At 46.0% G+C, this 15,544-nt stretch overlaps 1 protein-coding gene across 6 annotated transcripts in view; it reads left to right on the top strand.

The window, feature by feature from the left end:
- Window positions 1-2,238: 2,238 nt before the first annotated feature.
- The window catches only part of NIPAL3 (NIPA like domain containing 3), a 47,042-nt gene continuing 33,736 nt past the window's right edge, over window positions 2,239-15,544 (top strand). For 2 of the 6 annotated variants that reach the window (XM_036860885.1, XM_036860922.1), the window contains exons 1-3: window positions 2,245-2,351; window positions 3,263-3,405; window positions 5,234-5,566. In XM_036860885.1, coding sequence (XP_036716780.1) covers window positions 5,474-5,566 — 93 coding nt within the window. In that variant the 5' untranslated portion in view covers window positions 2,245-2,351; window positions 3,263-3,405; window positions 5,234-5,473. Of the gene's footprint in view, window positions 2,352-2,379; window positions 2,443-3,262; window positions 3,406-5,233; window positions 5,567-15,544 lie in introns of those variants that run through there. The other 4 variants (XM_036860913.1, XM_036860894.1, XM_036860875.1 and 1 more) reach the window with 4 other exon arrangements.

The raw sequence follows: 15,544 nt of genomic DNA on the forward strand, positions 1-15,544 counted from the left end.
TATATGAGATTTTTATTGATTCAGTTACAATGCTATGGTGCATCTTGGAAGTATTTTACATTTTTCAAAGCACTCTTGGGTAAATAATCTATTTGATATTTTTCTGAAGCCGAGAAAGTGTGTCGGAGAGCTGGAATAAACTTCCGCCGCCGGCTAGTGACCTCTAGATTCCAATCACAGCCTTTCGTTTCACAGATGGGTAAACCGAAGCCCCGAGCAGGGAAGGAGATGGAGTGGACCTGGGATTAGAATTTAGCTCTTTGTGGCCCACCTGCTGCCAGACGCCCCCAAACGTTTGTACACTCGCCGGGGCTGAGGCAGGGGAGTCAGATGCCCACGCCCCTCACCGGAGCTCTGTGGGGAAGGCATGCCCTGGTAATTATCACCACTTTTCAGGTGGGGACTCTGAGGGCACACCTCCAGGGAGGGGAACCTCCAACAGTGGCTTCTTCCGGCCCTCACGGCACCACCTAGCTCGGCAGCGGAATTCCGCACGCACCGGGCAGGCGGCGGTCTCAGTGGGCATCCCATGCAGTGCGCCGGGTCCTCCTCCCCCCGACCCTGGCATCCGTCCCCCAAAAGGGACATCTTCCTACCTTGTCGGGTCCCCCAGGGCTGAATCTGGCCTGTCAACCTCCTTGTCGCTATGGCAACCACAGGCCTAAACATTCTAACTTCCACCTTCTGCCCGCCTCCTGATGAACTCGAGCCAATGGTGTCCTCCGTTTCTTTAGCGTGAAAAGTTGTTGGCCAATGATCAGAGGCATTTCAAAAACCGCTGGGAAGCTGCCAGAATTTTAGGGTTCAGGTTAACTACGTCAGGATGGGTGGGGAACCTTAATAGGGCTTATCTAGGCAACCCCCCAAAATCTTGTGATAGACCCAAAGCCTTAGACTTCTGCTCACCCAGAAATCCTACTTCAAGGAATAAATCTAAAAGAACTAACATTCATCGAAGCCCTGTTTATAAGAGCCAAAGAAAAAAGACTGAAACGGGCAGCATACGAGGGCAGCCATGTAGTGTTCCAGGAGCCCCTCTTTACACACTTCAGAGCAATCGCAGTGATCTTGTCATTCTCCCTCTTAGAACACTCCAAGGGCTCCCCTTTAAACTTAGGATGAAATCCAAACATCTTCATATAAGCTGCCCCTTGCCCGTCCCGCTCCTCCTTCCCACGCGCCAGAAAAATCTCGCACCAGCCACGCTGTCCTTTGGGCAGCTCCTACAATATGTCAACCTCGTCCTGCTCTCGGGTGTTCCCTCTGAGTTCGCTTGGTGTCAGGGTCTGAACCACAACTGCCTCTTTCTCATCATCGAGGTCTCTGTCCAAATGTCATGTCTTCACATGGGCACTCAGGGGGTTGCTGAGAGGATCTGAAATGAAATGCATGTGAGTGAAAAAGCAGAAGCTCCATGCACGTATTAATTATTTTTTAAATACAACTCATTTTTTAAAAATTTAATTTTTAAATTGAAATATAGTTGCTGTACAATATTATATGTTACAGGGGTACAGTATAGTGATTCACAATTTTTTAAGGTTATACTCCATTTACAGTTATTATAAAATATTGGCTATATTCCCTGTATTGTACAATATATCCTCCAGGCAATTATAATTATTACCCTTGTACATTACGGAAGCATTCAAGTGCTGGGCTTACTGGTGGACCTTAATTATTGCTGAGCTGTGGACGTACCGGGAGGGTTGGTATATTGTGCTGCCAACAGGTGTTCCGGGAGGACAGGCAAGGAGAGATTTTTATGGCCCCGTGGCTTTGGGAGGAACCGGGCCTAGAAAGATGTGTAGGATTTGAATACCTGGTGAGAGCGTGGGGTGGGGGAACAGCAGGAGCAAAGCCCGGGAGGGGGCTCTGAGGATAAGGAGGCAGGACACCTGGCAGGCTGCCCACCTGTAGGGCAGGTGGAGTGAGCAAGTCACCGGAGCTTTCCAGACACAGCCCGAGGAGGGAGCGGAGTTTTGTTACAACGTCCTTCCTGTGGCCGCTAGAGGGGACCCTCTCCAGGCGAGCGCAAAGCTCCTGCGGGGCGCCGCCTCCTCAAGGCTCTCCCCCTACGCTTCAAGCAAGCTTCTCGGCGGAGCCAATGCCGGAGGTCTGTCCCGCCCACCCCTCCTCGCAGCCACTCGCCTGCGCCAAATGCCCGCCAGCTTTTGACTGGCAGGCGGCCTGGCAAATCAAATCGCGGCCTTTGAAAGCAAAACACTGCAGCACTGTGGCACCTCTGGGTTGGGGAAGGAATCTAGGAGGCTGTGCCTCCGGGTTGCGCGAAGAGTCTAAGTCATTGCTCAGAAACCTCTGATAGGTGGGCCTTAGCGGAAACGCCGCCGGTGAGTAGTGATTAAGACTAAGGGCGGGGGAAGGGGGACTTGAATTCACCCTTCATTTCAGGAAAAGCGAATGCATTTGTGATCATCTACCGTAAATATCTTCCTTCTTGTCATTGTCGGTCTCATTGCCTCAGAATGCTTTTTCCATTTTCGCATCGAGGAGAGGGGCATGGATTTGCCTTAGTAAAGGTGATGCCAGGCGTTACCAAATCAGGAAGTGAAATAGAGTAACTTCGCCTGAATTGTTCCTATACACGCCGGCTTGGGCGATAGCAGATGGTGGAGTGAGCAGGTGGATGAGAGAAGGCCTTCTTGATCCATGCTGGCCTTTGGAAGTTGCTTCCAGCGCATTGGGTGGGGACTTTAGCGTGTAAGCCTTTAGTGAGACAAAGCCCAGGAAAGGGAAAGCGCTTGGCCTGCAACTGGCACTCAGCAACCGGAAGCTGAATTGGCAGGTGGTGGGAAAGGGCGTGTTTGCGTTGTTTGTTCAGGCAGAGCCAAATTCTATCAGTAGGGTCTAATACAGACCCTACTCTTAGCAGCCACGAGCTGCGTTTCTGTAGGCTGGGAAACCGTACTCTGTGGGTCAGTGAAGTAATTCATTGAGATGAGGGCTGGGGGATGGAGTGGAAGCCATCACCTAGTGAATTATCTTTCCTTTTTTGAGTCAGCGACCCTGTGCTCACTGGTGGCTGTGAGAGCCTCAAAATTGAGGGGTGACTGGCAGCACAGAGTTGGCTCCTTGTCTCTAGGGCATATGTTAGTCCTGGAAAAGTGCTTTGAAGTCAGGAAAAGAGAGTCGCTGGGCAAAGAATGTGTGCCTTATAAGGAAGGGCAACTTGCAGAGAGTTCCTCCAAGGCTTTTAGTCCCAGCGGCTACACAGCTGAGGGAGAGTTTTCTGTCTTTGCAGGCCATGATGCCTCAGAGGCTTGGGGTTCCTGAGGCAGAGAGGGAAGCTGCTTTTTCAAAGCGATTTAAATGAGAGTAACCACAGCCGCCACAAAGGAGGGCAAAAAAGAAACCCACCTGGAGGAACCAGCTGATCCAGAGGAGGTTAGTTAGGGGCCTGGATTCCCATCAGCCCCTTGGCACATCCCTGTGGTCTCTCTGACGTGTTGTGGGCGGGGCTGGCTATACAGGCTGTACCTCTGGAGTCGTGGTTGGTTAGGCCTGAGTAAGCCGTTCTCTTCTTGCCCGTGAAGCAGCCACGGTGCACCAGGTGCTTCACAGGCCTGTCTATAGCCAGTCAGCAGGTATGTATGGAGGTCACCGTGCCAGGCTCTGGGCTAGATCTCGGCAGGGAGCAACGGAGCAGGGGATTCAGCAAACTGCTTCCCAGAATTTGTGCTCCAGTGCCCCTTCACCTCCAGGCTGAAAGACTCTAAGAGGATCTCAGAGATCAAGGGAGCCCTGGGCCACCCTTCCTTCCTAAGGCATAAAAGTATAGTGAAGAATAATTACGCTTTTCACAAGATTACAAACAAATATTCGTAGGGCTTTATAGTCAGGGAGGTCTGGTTATGGGATGTGAGTCACAAAGTTGTCTGATGAGTGTACTTCAGGTATATATATACTGAACATATAACCTCATCTAGAGGCAGCAGCAATCATTTAACTTTGAGGCCCTTTGACAAAGTGAGACCTGGGCTACATTGTCTAAGTGCTGCCCCTGTGCTAAGCCCTGCATCTGATGTCTCCTAGATACTGGACTCAGTGTTAGTCCTATAACATAAGACTGTGCTGTTCACACCAGGAACCAGAATTCCAGGGCCTAGGGCTAGATAACAGAAGGAACTGGAAGCTACAGGAAAGATAGGAGGCAGCTTTCTGACACCTTGAGGCACAGCAGAGACTTTGTTTGGCACGCAGTAAGCCCTCAAATATCCCGTTGCTTGAGAGAAAGAAAGGTGTATTCATAGGCAAATTAAATAATTAGACCGGTAATAATAAAATTTATACTAATAATAACTGACATTCATTGACCATTCACTGTGCACACATTTTATATGCATTATTTCACCAAATTCTCATAACAACACATGGGCACGGAATATCCATATTTCACAGCAGAGGAAACTGGCTGAAAAGTTAAATGATTTGGCCAAGGTAAAACAGGTAGCACATGGCGGATCAAAAGTAATTTTAAATATTTTTATATTAAAATAAACATAGACTTTGCAGTAGAATCCAAATTTGTATGATTTTTTTTTTTTTTTTTTTTTTTTTTAATATAAGAAGACCTCAAAGAAACCCTTAGCACTTGCAGAAGGTATTTTGGCCATGCTTCCCATAACCCTAAGGGCGTACTTCCTCTTTCTCTATTTGGTAGAAAAGCTTGAGATGCCCTGAAAATATCAGTCCAATGAAGCTAATGGGAATTACCGTCATTGCTGGTTTTACTTGAGGCCACATTTTACCCCTGTTCTACAGATGAGGCAGCTGAGACGCCCAGAGGCAAAATGATCTGGTCACTTAGGTCTTCTCCCTCCTGGTCCAATGTTGTATCACCTGTGCTAGGCTGACCCTCAGGAGCAGGACAATTCTTCCATCTTCCATGGAGATAACTTTTCTTCTCATTCTTTCTTTCCTGCATCAGAATGTAGATGGTTCCTTTTTTACGGCAGTGGGATTTTTTTTCTTTTTTTGGAGTCCTGGAGAAGTAGATGTAGGTAGTGTTCTACTTCTTATATAGGGGAGCCTATAGAAAAGTAGCATTTAAATTAGGATATGATGGAAGGAAGGAAGCAAAGGAGGCGAGGGAAGGGGTTTTTAAAGGGCCGGGAAAAGGCTTTGAGGTAGGTGAGCCATATCTTTATTTGAGATGATAATGTTTCAGTGTTTCATTGTACATGCATTTTTAATGTTCTTCCCCACCCTCTAGAGTACCACGAGAATCAGGAAACGCATCCCTGCCTGTCTGCCTGGGAAGAGACCTAGAAACTGGCACGTCTTTGTGGGAAGATGAGGAAAAGGCTGTAAATCGGCCAAAAGAGCCTTGAAGTACTCTTTCCACATGGGAAAGTGATGGCTGGTGGAAGGAGGCGAACCCCACAAGGAAAGATGGCTTAGCAGCAGCTGCAGCTGCCGAACCAGGCCCGGTGGGATGTGCCCTTAGACCACCATGGACGGAGCCCACAGAGCAGCCCTGCAGCTGCAGCAGCTCCCGCCCGCAAGCAGTGCTGACCCTGTGAGTGAGGCTTCCTTCTCCTACAAGGCAAGAGCTTTTATTTTTTTGGTTTGGGAATTTTATATTTTTCTAACAAGAAAGTAACACGGTGCAGCACTGGCTAACAGATAGGTCCAGGGTCTGCGTGCCTATTGCTTGCAGAAACAGGCAGACCCTCCACGCGTACAAGAGAATGTGTAATCAAAAGAAATGTTCATTAAAATACATAAAAATAGGAAGGTAGAGAAATATTTTAAAAGGAACTCATTCCCACTTAGAAGACTTGATTTTTTAAAAAAATCACCTGCTCCATTACTCAGAGACAACCTTTGTTCATATTTCTGTATATTTCCTTCCTGTCTTTTTCTGGTATTACAGATTGGGGATCAGATTGTACAGAGAGTTTTGTTTCTTGGTTGTTTCCCTTAACCTTGTTTGTGGACTATTTCCCCACGTCACTGAGTAGTGATTGAAAGCATGCTTTCTGAATGATTGCGCAATAATCTGTTGAGCTGCTGTATCAAAATTTGCTGGAAAGACCTCCTATTGTTGGATGTTTAGGTTGTTTCTAATCTGGGATGACTGTAAATGCTGCAGTGAACATCCCAGAGAGCATGCCCCTTTGCTATCTCTAAGAATTGGATAGCCCTGGAAGAGGCAGTCTCTCCCCAACAAGCGAGGTCACAAATGCCAGTGCATCAAGAATACAGAAAATAAGAAAATATAGTTAATATAATTGCCCTTGTGGTGAATGGATGCCAAATAGACAAACACAGAATTTAAGAAAACACAGAACACTCTCCCTGATGAGGTTTCTAATAAGTTTCCATTTTAATCACAAATTTTATTCAGTTACTTATTACAGAAATATCTTCATGCCAGAGCAAAGGTAAATAAGTCATAGTGACTCTATCAAAGAGCTTAAGAATTGAGGTGGCAGATAGGCATGTGAACAAAGGATGATGAGCTGACCGAAGTACCAGAGGGGATAAAGGCAAGAAGGCTAGGCTTCAAATCCCTACCTGTTCCTAAGTGATTAGACGTAGGGCTTAGGTAACCCTCAGAGCTTCTCTTACAGGTAGGATGGTGGTAGCAACACCTCCCTCCATCCCTCATCCCTCCTCGGCTGCATGGATCAATGAGAAAGCATGTAGCCCAGCGCTAGGCATGCAGGAGGGGCTTGACTCACCGCTTGACTCAGAAATGTCTCATGGTTACAAACAGGAACAGATGAAGGTGCACAGAGCAGAGGAAGGAGTAGTTAATTCTGCCTGGGGGAAGGGGAAGGGGTTTCTAAGGGGAAGCTGTCTCTTTCCTCCTTGATTTTAAGGCTATTTTGGTTGCAAGGAATAAAAATCCATTTCAGAGACGCTGAAGGGAAAGGTAAAATTATTATAAGGCTACAGGGTAGCTCATGGAACCCAGGGGCAAGAAGGGCCGTGGGGCTTGAAAGGTGGTAGAACTCTTAATCACACGTTCAAAAGAGGGAGGATCTGATTGGCCCAGCTTGGGTCAGGTGTCTACATTCGTCCAATCAGTAGTGGCTAGGGGTGGGGTCCTCCAGCAAACATGGTATCTCCACACTGTGGGCTTGTGGCTGATGCACTGTGGGCATCTCCTACCTTTGGGGGAAACATTGAGAGGCCCCAAGTACACGTTGATCGGGGGATGGCGTTAGAAACAAGCAGTTTGCCCTGAGTTACAGCCCCGCCCTCACCCTACCCAGCAGGGAATGGATTCTGGTTGTTGGGGGAGGGTGGTCTGTGAGACCAACAGGCTGAGCTGCCCGAGGGGCGGCATTTCTGCGGGTCTGTGACACTGGAGGCTCTGCTTCAGCCTGCAAGAGTTGGGCCTCACTTTCTTCTATTTAGCAAACAGGTCTTTCAACTGAGCACCTGCCATATACGTGCCTATGCTGGGTGGGGCGGGAGCTGTGTAGGTAATTGAGATATCTCCTCCCTGAAGGAGTCTAGAAGGGTGGGGGGGAATCCATTTCCACAAGTATCTATTCTTCAGGACAGAATTTGGCACAAAAAGAGAGATTCAGCAGGGTGTTAAGAGCATGGCCTTTGGAATCAGGGAGACCTGGCTTCCAGTCCCAGCTCTATCACTTTGTAACATTATAACTTGGGGAAAATCATGTAATTCCTCCGCACATCAGCATTAAGTTCATCCTATAGGGTGGTTATGAGGATGACCTGAATTTACAGAAAAGGGAACTGAAGCTGCCTGCACCATCGCCTGTTTTCTGCCCGTGGTAATCCTACCCACCCTTCCAGCTCCAGCTCAAATACCACCTTTTCCATGAAGCCTTTGTCAGTCTTCCTGGCAGGAAAATATAGGTCCTTTATCCACACTTTTATAGCCAATTCACAATTACTATGGTAATCATCATCATAATAATAGCAACTAACATTTGTTGTGTTCACTGTAACAGGGACTGTGTTAATCCTCACAAAAGTCCCATAAGGTAAGTACTATTATATCCCCATTTTACAAATGAGGAAACTGGCACAGAGATGTTAATTAACTTGCCCAAGACTACACAGTCAATAGGTCATAAAACTGGAATTTGAAACAAGCCTGTGCTCTGCCAAAGCCCTTGGTTTTATCCACCACTTCCTCTTGCCTACATTGTGCCGGGCACTCTGCAAGGCCCCTTCTCTCCCTGGTACTGGTTATTAAGTGTCGAAATAGCAGTCGTGGATAAGGTAATGCCTTACCTGCTGGAGAAGGTAAACGTCAGGGAGCTGGCCTGAAGCCAGGTCACAGGTGTAGCAGAGCCCATTAGCCAGCCTGCTGCATCCCTTGCATTTGAATATGAGTAACCCTCAGAGCAAGCCAGAATGCAGTTTATACTTAACTGTTAGCATTTTAAGCCCAAGGGACTATGAGAGTTCAGTTTAAATAGCAAGTGATGACACTGTCTTGTCTTGTCACTGCAGTATGTAAGTAGATGCTGTTGTTGGCAGATGTAAAGCAGGCGCTGGAACAGGAGATCTGAGCTGAGGTTTCACTTGGATACCAATATCCAAGGTTTCCTGCCTCTGCGACCTTTGGCTGCTTTTCTGCAAACAGTTTCTTTTCTTTCAGAGTTGTAGCTGGTGAAAGATCAATTCTTGGATCAGAGAATATCAGAGCCAGAAGGGTCCTTAGAGCTGTTGCTAATGCTAATGATGATGATAAAAATGAAAATTGTAAAAATAATAATGGTAGCAGCTAGAATTGTTTTAATATTTATCACATGAGGGTTTACAGTCAGCTTCATTTTTCAGAGGGGAAGCTGAGGCTTCAGAGTGATTGCCCTGAAGTCACACAGCAGTAAGTGGCAGAGGCAGGACCCCAGCCCAGGTCTGCTGGTCTTCAAAATCTGTATTGGTAAGCTGAAGCAGAGACGGAAGTGACTTTGGGTCTGCTGCCCCCTTCCCTTGATGGCTGGGTCTGTTGGAGCCATGTCTTGAACCTGCCCCTCAGTGGGAGCACCGGTGTTTCAATCTGCACATTTTTGTAAGGCACAGAGTCAATGATCCCAAGATCGAATCCCTGTCCTGGGTTAGCCGTCCGCATGTACTTATGAGCACTTAACACTTTGAATAGCTTTGGTGAAAACCCCCGGGTGGTTCCTCAGCCAAAAGCAGAGCATGCTGGGTCGAGAAGTCTCCCAGCAGTGTCCAGAACTGGAGGCTCCCGTTGCTGTCCTCCTCCCTCCCTGCCAGTAGACCTGGACACCACCATTTCACAGTTTCCAGTGCTGAGGTTTGGAGGAGGAACTTAATATCAGGAGCCCTGCTGGTTGTCGCCTCAACTCTGAATTGCCCTCCACCAGGCACTTGAGGGCGGCTGGTAGGTGTGTGTTCAAATTGTGTAACCCCTGGGCTGCTGGCAGCTTCCTTGCTTGACTTTAGATGCTCATAAAATTGAACCAAAAAAAAAAAAAAAATTGAACCAGTCACCACTTTACAAGGGTTTGGGGCATAATTAGTGTTGACGAAGCCCTTTGAAACCCTTGGATGCGAGGACGTGAAGTTGTATTGAGCTGTTACTGTGTCTGTAGCCAGTCATTATGAGTGGAGATTAATATGCTTGAGGTAATGGCTTTTAAAAGAAACCTCAGCTTCCTGTGTCATTAGTGGGAATGTAGCCCTTACAAGGTGGGGATCTTTTTTTCTTTATTTTGCCACCTTTGAAGGACACCCCAGAGAATACAGTGGGAGACAGATTCTCATCAGGAAACTGGAAGTCAGACCTCTAGCTAGCTTTAAGTTCTCCCATCCTCACCTTGGACAGGTTATTTAACTACTCTGGGTCTTCCTTCGTTCATCTCTAAACTCCTTCCAACTTGTGTGCTAAATATAGGACTCACAGTAGTACCCACTTCATAGGGTTATTTGTGGCTCAGAGGTGATGCGTAGAAAGGGCTTAGTGCCATGCCTGACATATATATATAATACCTGTGATATAATATATAAATGCTCCATAAATATTATTATGGTAACCTTTTAACCTCGTTTTTGATGCTTAGACTGGTTTATCCCTGTGAGCTTCACGATTTCATTTCCTGGTTTCACCCCTCCACAGCCTCCTCCCTGAAACAGCATTGACTTGTCTGTGTGGCCACAGCTGCTTGTTTCCCGTCTTCATCTCTTTACTTCCCCTTGGCGAGTTGTTAGCAACACTGTCGACCTAAATAGACTTAGGAGGCAGTAATCAAGCAAAAAGAGTTCACTTGGGGCTTCCCTGGTGGCGCAGTGGTTGGGGGTCTGCCTGCCGGTGCAGGGGACACGGGTTCGAGCCCCGGTCTGGGAGGATCCCACATGCCGTGGAGCAACTGGGCCCGTGAGCCACAACTACTGAGCCTGCGCGTCTGGAGCCCGTGCTCCGCAACGGGAGAGGCCGCGATAGTGAGAGGCCCGCGCACCGCGATGAAGAGTGGCCCCCACTTGCCGCAACTAGAGAAAGCCCTCGCACAGAAACGAAGACCCAACACAGCCATAAATAAATAAATAAATAAAAACCCAAAGTTTAAAAAAAAACAAAAAAGAACGAAGTTGAAGGATTTTCACTACCAGATTTCAAGATTTACTATAAAAAAAAAAAAGTTCATTTGTGATCCAAGAATTACAGTTCAGGGCACACAGATTCAGGTGTCAAGTCGAGGGCTTTTAAAGGTGAAGAAGGGAAGTTTGCATCACAAGGGATTTTCACTGGAGTCGGAGGGAGAAGCTAGTCTTGGCTAAGCGTGACTGAGCGCTCAGGCCATCACTGGGGGGGTGGAGGGGGGCAGTTTGGTACTGTGACAAGCTGCAAGCGTTCTTGCAGAGTCCTTGGAGTATTCATGGTTTGGCCTGGTTCAGAAGTTCATGGCTCCAGCCGGTAAGGACATATACAAGGTCCACCTCCTTAATGGCCTCCCAGCCCCATTTCATTTTTTTTTTTAATAAATTTATTTATTTATTTATTTTTGGCTGCATTGGGTCTTCATTGCTGCGCACGGGCTTTCTCTAGTTGCGGCGAGCGGGGGCTACTCTTCGTTGCAGTCCGCGAGCTTCTCACTGCGGTGGCTTCTCTTGTTGCGGAGCGTGGACTCTAGGCGTACGGGCTTCAGTAGTTGTGGCATGCAGGCTCAGTAGCTGTGGCATGTGAGCTTTTGTAGTTGTGGCTCGCGGGTTCTAGAGTGCAGGCTCAGTAGTTGTGGCGCTCGGACTTAGTTGCTCCGTGGCATGTGGGATCTTCCCAGACCAGGGCTCGAACCCGTGTCCCCTGCATTGTCAGGTGGATTCTTAACCACTGCGCCACCACGGAAGCCCCCCAGCCCCATTTTAAAATCCTGACTTAAATGACTCCATTTTATGTCACATTTCACAGCACATTCTCCAGCAGCCTTGTGGATTCAGTCTCATCAGAGGACAGCTTGGTATCTCTGGGTAATAATAATGTAGTGGCTATCAGTTATAGGTCGAACCATAAGAAACTACCACTTTTGTAGGTCAAAACTGGTTGGATATTGGCAATTTCTATGGTTCACCCTAATTCTTAGTTACTGAGTTAAGTGTTTCTTCCAAATGATCTCAAGAAGTTCATGCACCAGCTCTGACAGAGGGGCATCGTCGTCCCAACTAGCAGAAGAGAGCGGAACCGAGGCTTAGTGAAGCAGACCTCAGCGGCCTGCCTACCCTGAACCTGCAGCTGTCCTCTGAACAGCCCCCGCTCAGGTCTCCGTTTCTGCACAGTTCCTGGGGCCTGTTTTCCAGCTCTTCCCTGTCTCCCACTAAGGTGTTAAAGCAGCTTTGAAGTGTTTTTGGAGCAGCAACCAGAGTCTCTTTGTCTCCTACCTGCCGAAGGCAGTTCCTGCAAAATCACTGCCACTTGAGCTTTGCAACAATTTACTCATTAGCGTAGGTAAACTGAGTTATTAGGCAGAGTGCCTGCCTGGCCCCGAGTTCTTTGCCTCCCATGAGGTTGAGGTCCTTGCTTTCAATCTGTAGGAGCTACATGTAGTGAAGGGCTTCCTTTGAGGTCCTCAAACTTGCCCCTCTAAGGAAACACTGTGTTATTTCCTCACACTTTCTTTTCATTGACATCTAAAACTTAAAACTTTTGATTACAAGTTTAACTATTCACAAAGTATGTAATTCCTGACACATTTAAATTCTTTTTTTTTAACTCTTACACATACTTAACTAAAGCCCCCAGAATATAAAGACCACTTGATCCCTACCATCAGACTTCTGAAAAGACTCTTCTTTAACAGTTGGAAAGTTTACATCATTCCTTTTCCTTCTTGAATTTCTATTTCCCTTCCATTTCCCCACAGAATTTTATCCCAAAATTGTGTCAGCTTAAAGAAAAACACACAGCCTAAGAGTTGTGACTTAAGTTTATTTCAGAGACCTTACTGAGGACTATAGCCTGGGAGACAGACGCTCAGTAGCTCTGAGGAAGCTGTTCTGAAGAGGTTGAGGGGGAAACCAGTTTATACGTATGGGATTTTTGGCTAGGAAATACATGCGGTAAAGTGTACATCTTGGTAAAAGATTACTGCTAGTCACAGAGAAAACATATCTCAAGTTAATAATTTAGTGCTTTTTTTTTCGTGTGGGAAGATGCAAGAATCTGGGTTCATTAAAATTCTTCCTGAGATGTGCATCTAACTATCTAAGGGGCCTGCTTGTCCAAGCACAGAGCATCCTGTCATTGTCTTAATTTCCGTTCAGAGTGTACTGTCGGTCATCGACTGCAACAAATTACAGCTTAATCCTTGCAGAATTAGGTGGTGAGCAAAAACACTCTTGTTCTTCTTTGTTTATATGTGTCTGTCTTTCAACACTTAAAATTTTTACGGACACCTATCATACTTCCCTACAAGAAAGAATGTAGAGTATGTAACCAAATTTCATTTTTAAAATTTCCTTTGATATAAGGTTCATAGGTATTGATTCAATACAGAATTTTTTATACAATTGAGTAAAAGCAATTGATTAATGCAGTATAAATTCTCATCATTATTATTGAACAAAAATAACTTTGTATTAGAAAAATGTATCTGAAAAGATTTGGACTTGATTTTCAATATTCAAGGTAAATATTATTAATTGGTAGAATGAGATAGAGTTTAGCATCAATCCTGTTGCAAGCTTTGGCTAGAAGTGCTGAGCCTCTTCATGTACCCCGAATGGAAGAAGTATTGTTACAGCAGTATCACTGAATTCTTTCAACTCCTTCCAAGTTATGTGCTAAAAATCACATAGTGATAAGCTAGTTTTATTGACCTATCAACTAACAATATGATTAGGACCTCATTCATTTTTGTTCAAAGCAACGTACTAGACACACTTCATTTAGAACAGGATTTGTTTTTGCTTTTACAGTTTCCGTGAAGTTTACCAAAAAAGTATGATCAATTATGCCAGTCACTTTTTTCACTTAAAGGCACATTGGGTTAACCTCATATATCCAGAAAGGATTGGGGAAATTGAAATATTATTAATTTTACTACACCTTTGCCCTTACTGTATTGTAATACATATATGTGTACATGTATTTTAACTCTAGAATATAATGCAAATATTTACTATAAATATTTGTACATGTATTTATCCCTTGCTTGAATATATTTTTGTCAAAACTTAGAACTGTAGGTGTAACCTAATTAACAAAGCTAGTCGTTATTGTACAAACATCAGTTAAATCAGACTCTCTGATTTCAGAATATCTTAACAAGGGCCAAGTTATCCCATTCTGATATCTGTCATGCCTTACAGGAATACATATGAGAGAGGGAGAGAAAACAATTCCTAGAATGGGCATTTATCACTAAAGAAATCTCCCAGGAAATAAAATTTCAAAATTCCCCTTGGTTTCTTAGTGGTTTTACAACTTGGGGCAATGTACCAGAGTAAGATTCCACATGAGTGAAGGACAAGCCTTTCTTTGATAAAGTGGGAGGAAGCTACAGAGAAAAGTAAGAAAGGGGAACTATAGGAAGCTAGCAAAGGGCACAGATGGAAATGAGGATATGGTGATTGAATCCCTTAAAACTGTCAGTATCAGCAAAACCTTTGTAGAAGAGAGTCTCTGGGCCCCCCAATCTGAAGGATATGGCCTTCTAGACCTTGCTACCCTGATTTCTCTTTTAGAGACAGTCCTAATGACATCACTCAGAGCCTCCCTATCATCTCCAAGCCCAAATCCAAACCCTTTGAAGTAGAGAAGCCTCCTCCCAATCTGACCAGCCCACCCCTAAGCCTTATCCCTCTACACTCAGGTTTCTTCTGTCTTCCGTGGACCCTTGCCCCAGCTATATAGAAGCCCTCATTGGTCCTCAGGCTCTCACACACACATCCCTTTTTACCTCTCAGTGCCTTTGAGCCCATTTCCCCCTGGGTCTTGTCCCTCCACATCACCTTCTTTCCATTCCTCAAAGGCACCATGCTCATTCCCACCATGGGGGCTTCCCATGGGATGTAGAATGGCTTTCTCCACCCCACCCCCATCACTCTACGTCTTCAGATCTCTCTCTGAAACCATTCTTCAGAGATGCTTCCCTGACTTCCCTTAATCCTGGGTCTCTCACACACTAGATCAGGCCTCTGTGCTTCTCCTAGGTAGCTCTAACTGAAGTGTACTCAAAAATAATCAGGTGTTTAATATATACTACATGAGGACCGGGACAGCACATGGCACATTGACAGTCAGTGCATGGCACACACTAGGCACTGAATAAGTGAATAAGTGTCTGGAATGCTATTCTTCCCTCATCTGTAAAGTGTCTGTAGTCTGCACTAGCCTAGGAACCTTTGAGTGAAGAACCAATTCCCCAGCCCTTGGTAATAGCTACTAATTATTGAATACCTATCCTGTGTCAGGCATTGTTCTAGAGCTTTAAATATTCCATAGCTTGACATAATAGTTAAGAGCATGGGCTCTAATGTCAGACTACCTGGGTTCCAGTCCTGCTTCATCCACTTACCAGCTACCTCATACCCTCTGTGCCTCAGTTTCCTCACTGTAAAATTAGATAATAATACTACCTACCTTATAGGGTTGTTACGAGGATTAAATGAGTTAATATATATGAAGTACTTGGAATAGTACTTGGCATGTAGTAAGTGCTCAATAAATACTGTTGTTTGTCATTATCACTGTCATGATTATTTCTAATATATACAACAAACCCAGTCTGTCAGTTTCCAAAGGCTGAGCTCTCTCTAGTAGAAGAGCTGGCCAGCCACGTAAAAAGAACTCAGGCTGGGACTTCCCTGGTGCCGCAGTGGTTAAGAATCCACCTACCAATGCAGGGGACACGGGTTCGACCCCTGGTCCGGGAAGATCCCACATGCAGCAGAGCAACTAAGCCCATGCGCCACAACCCTTGAGCCTGTGCTCTGGAGCCCGTGGGCCACAACTACTGAGCCCATGTGCTGCCACTACTGAAGCACACGCCCTCTAGGACCCATGTGCCGCAACTACTGAGCCCACATGCTGCCACTACTGAAGCCTGCACGCCTAGAGCCCGTGCTCCGCAAC

This window comes from Balaenoptera musculus, chromosome 1, assembly GCF_009873245.2.
Source record: "Balaenoptera musculus isolate JJ_BM4_2016_0621 chromosome 1, mBalMus1.pri.v3, whole genome shotgun sequence".
NCBI classification, from domain to species: Eukaryota; Metazoa; Chordata; class Mammalia; order Artiodactyla; family Balaenopteridae; genus Balaenoptera; species Balaenoptera musculus.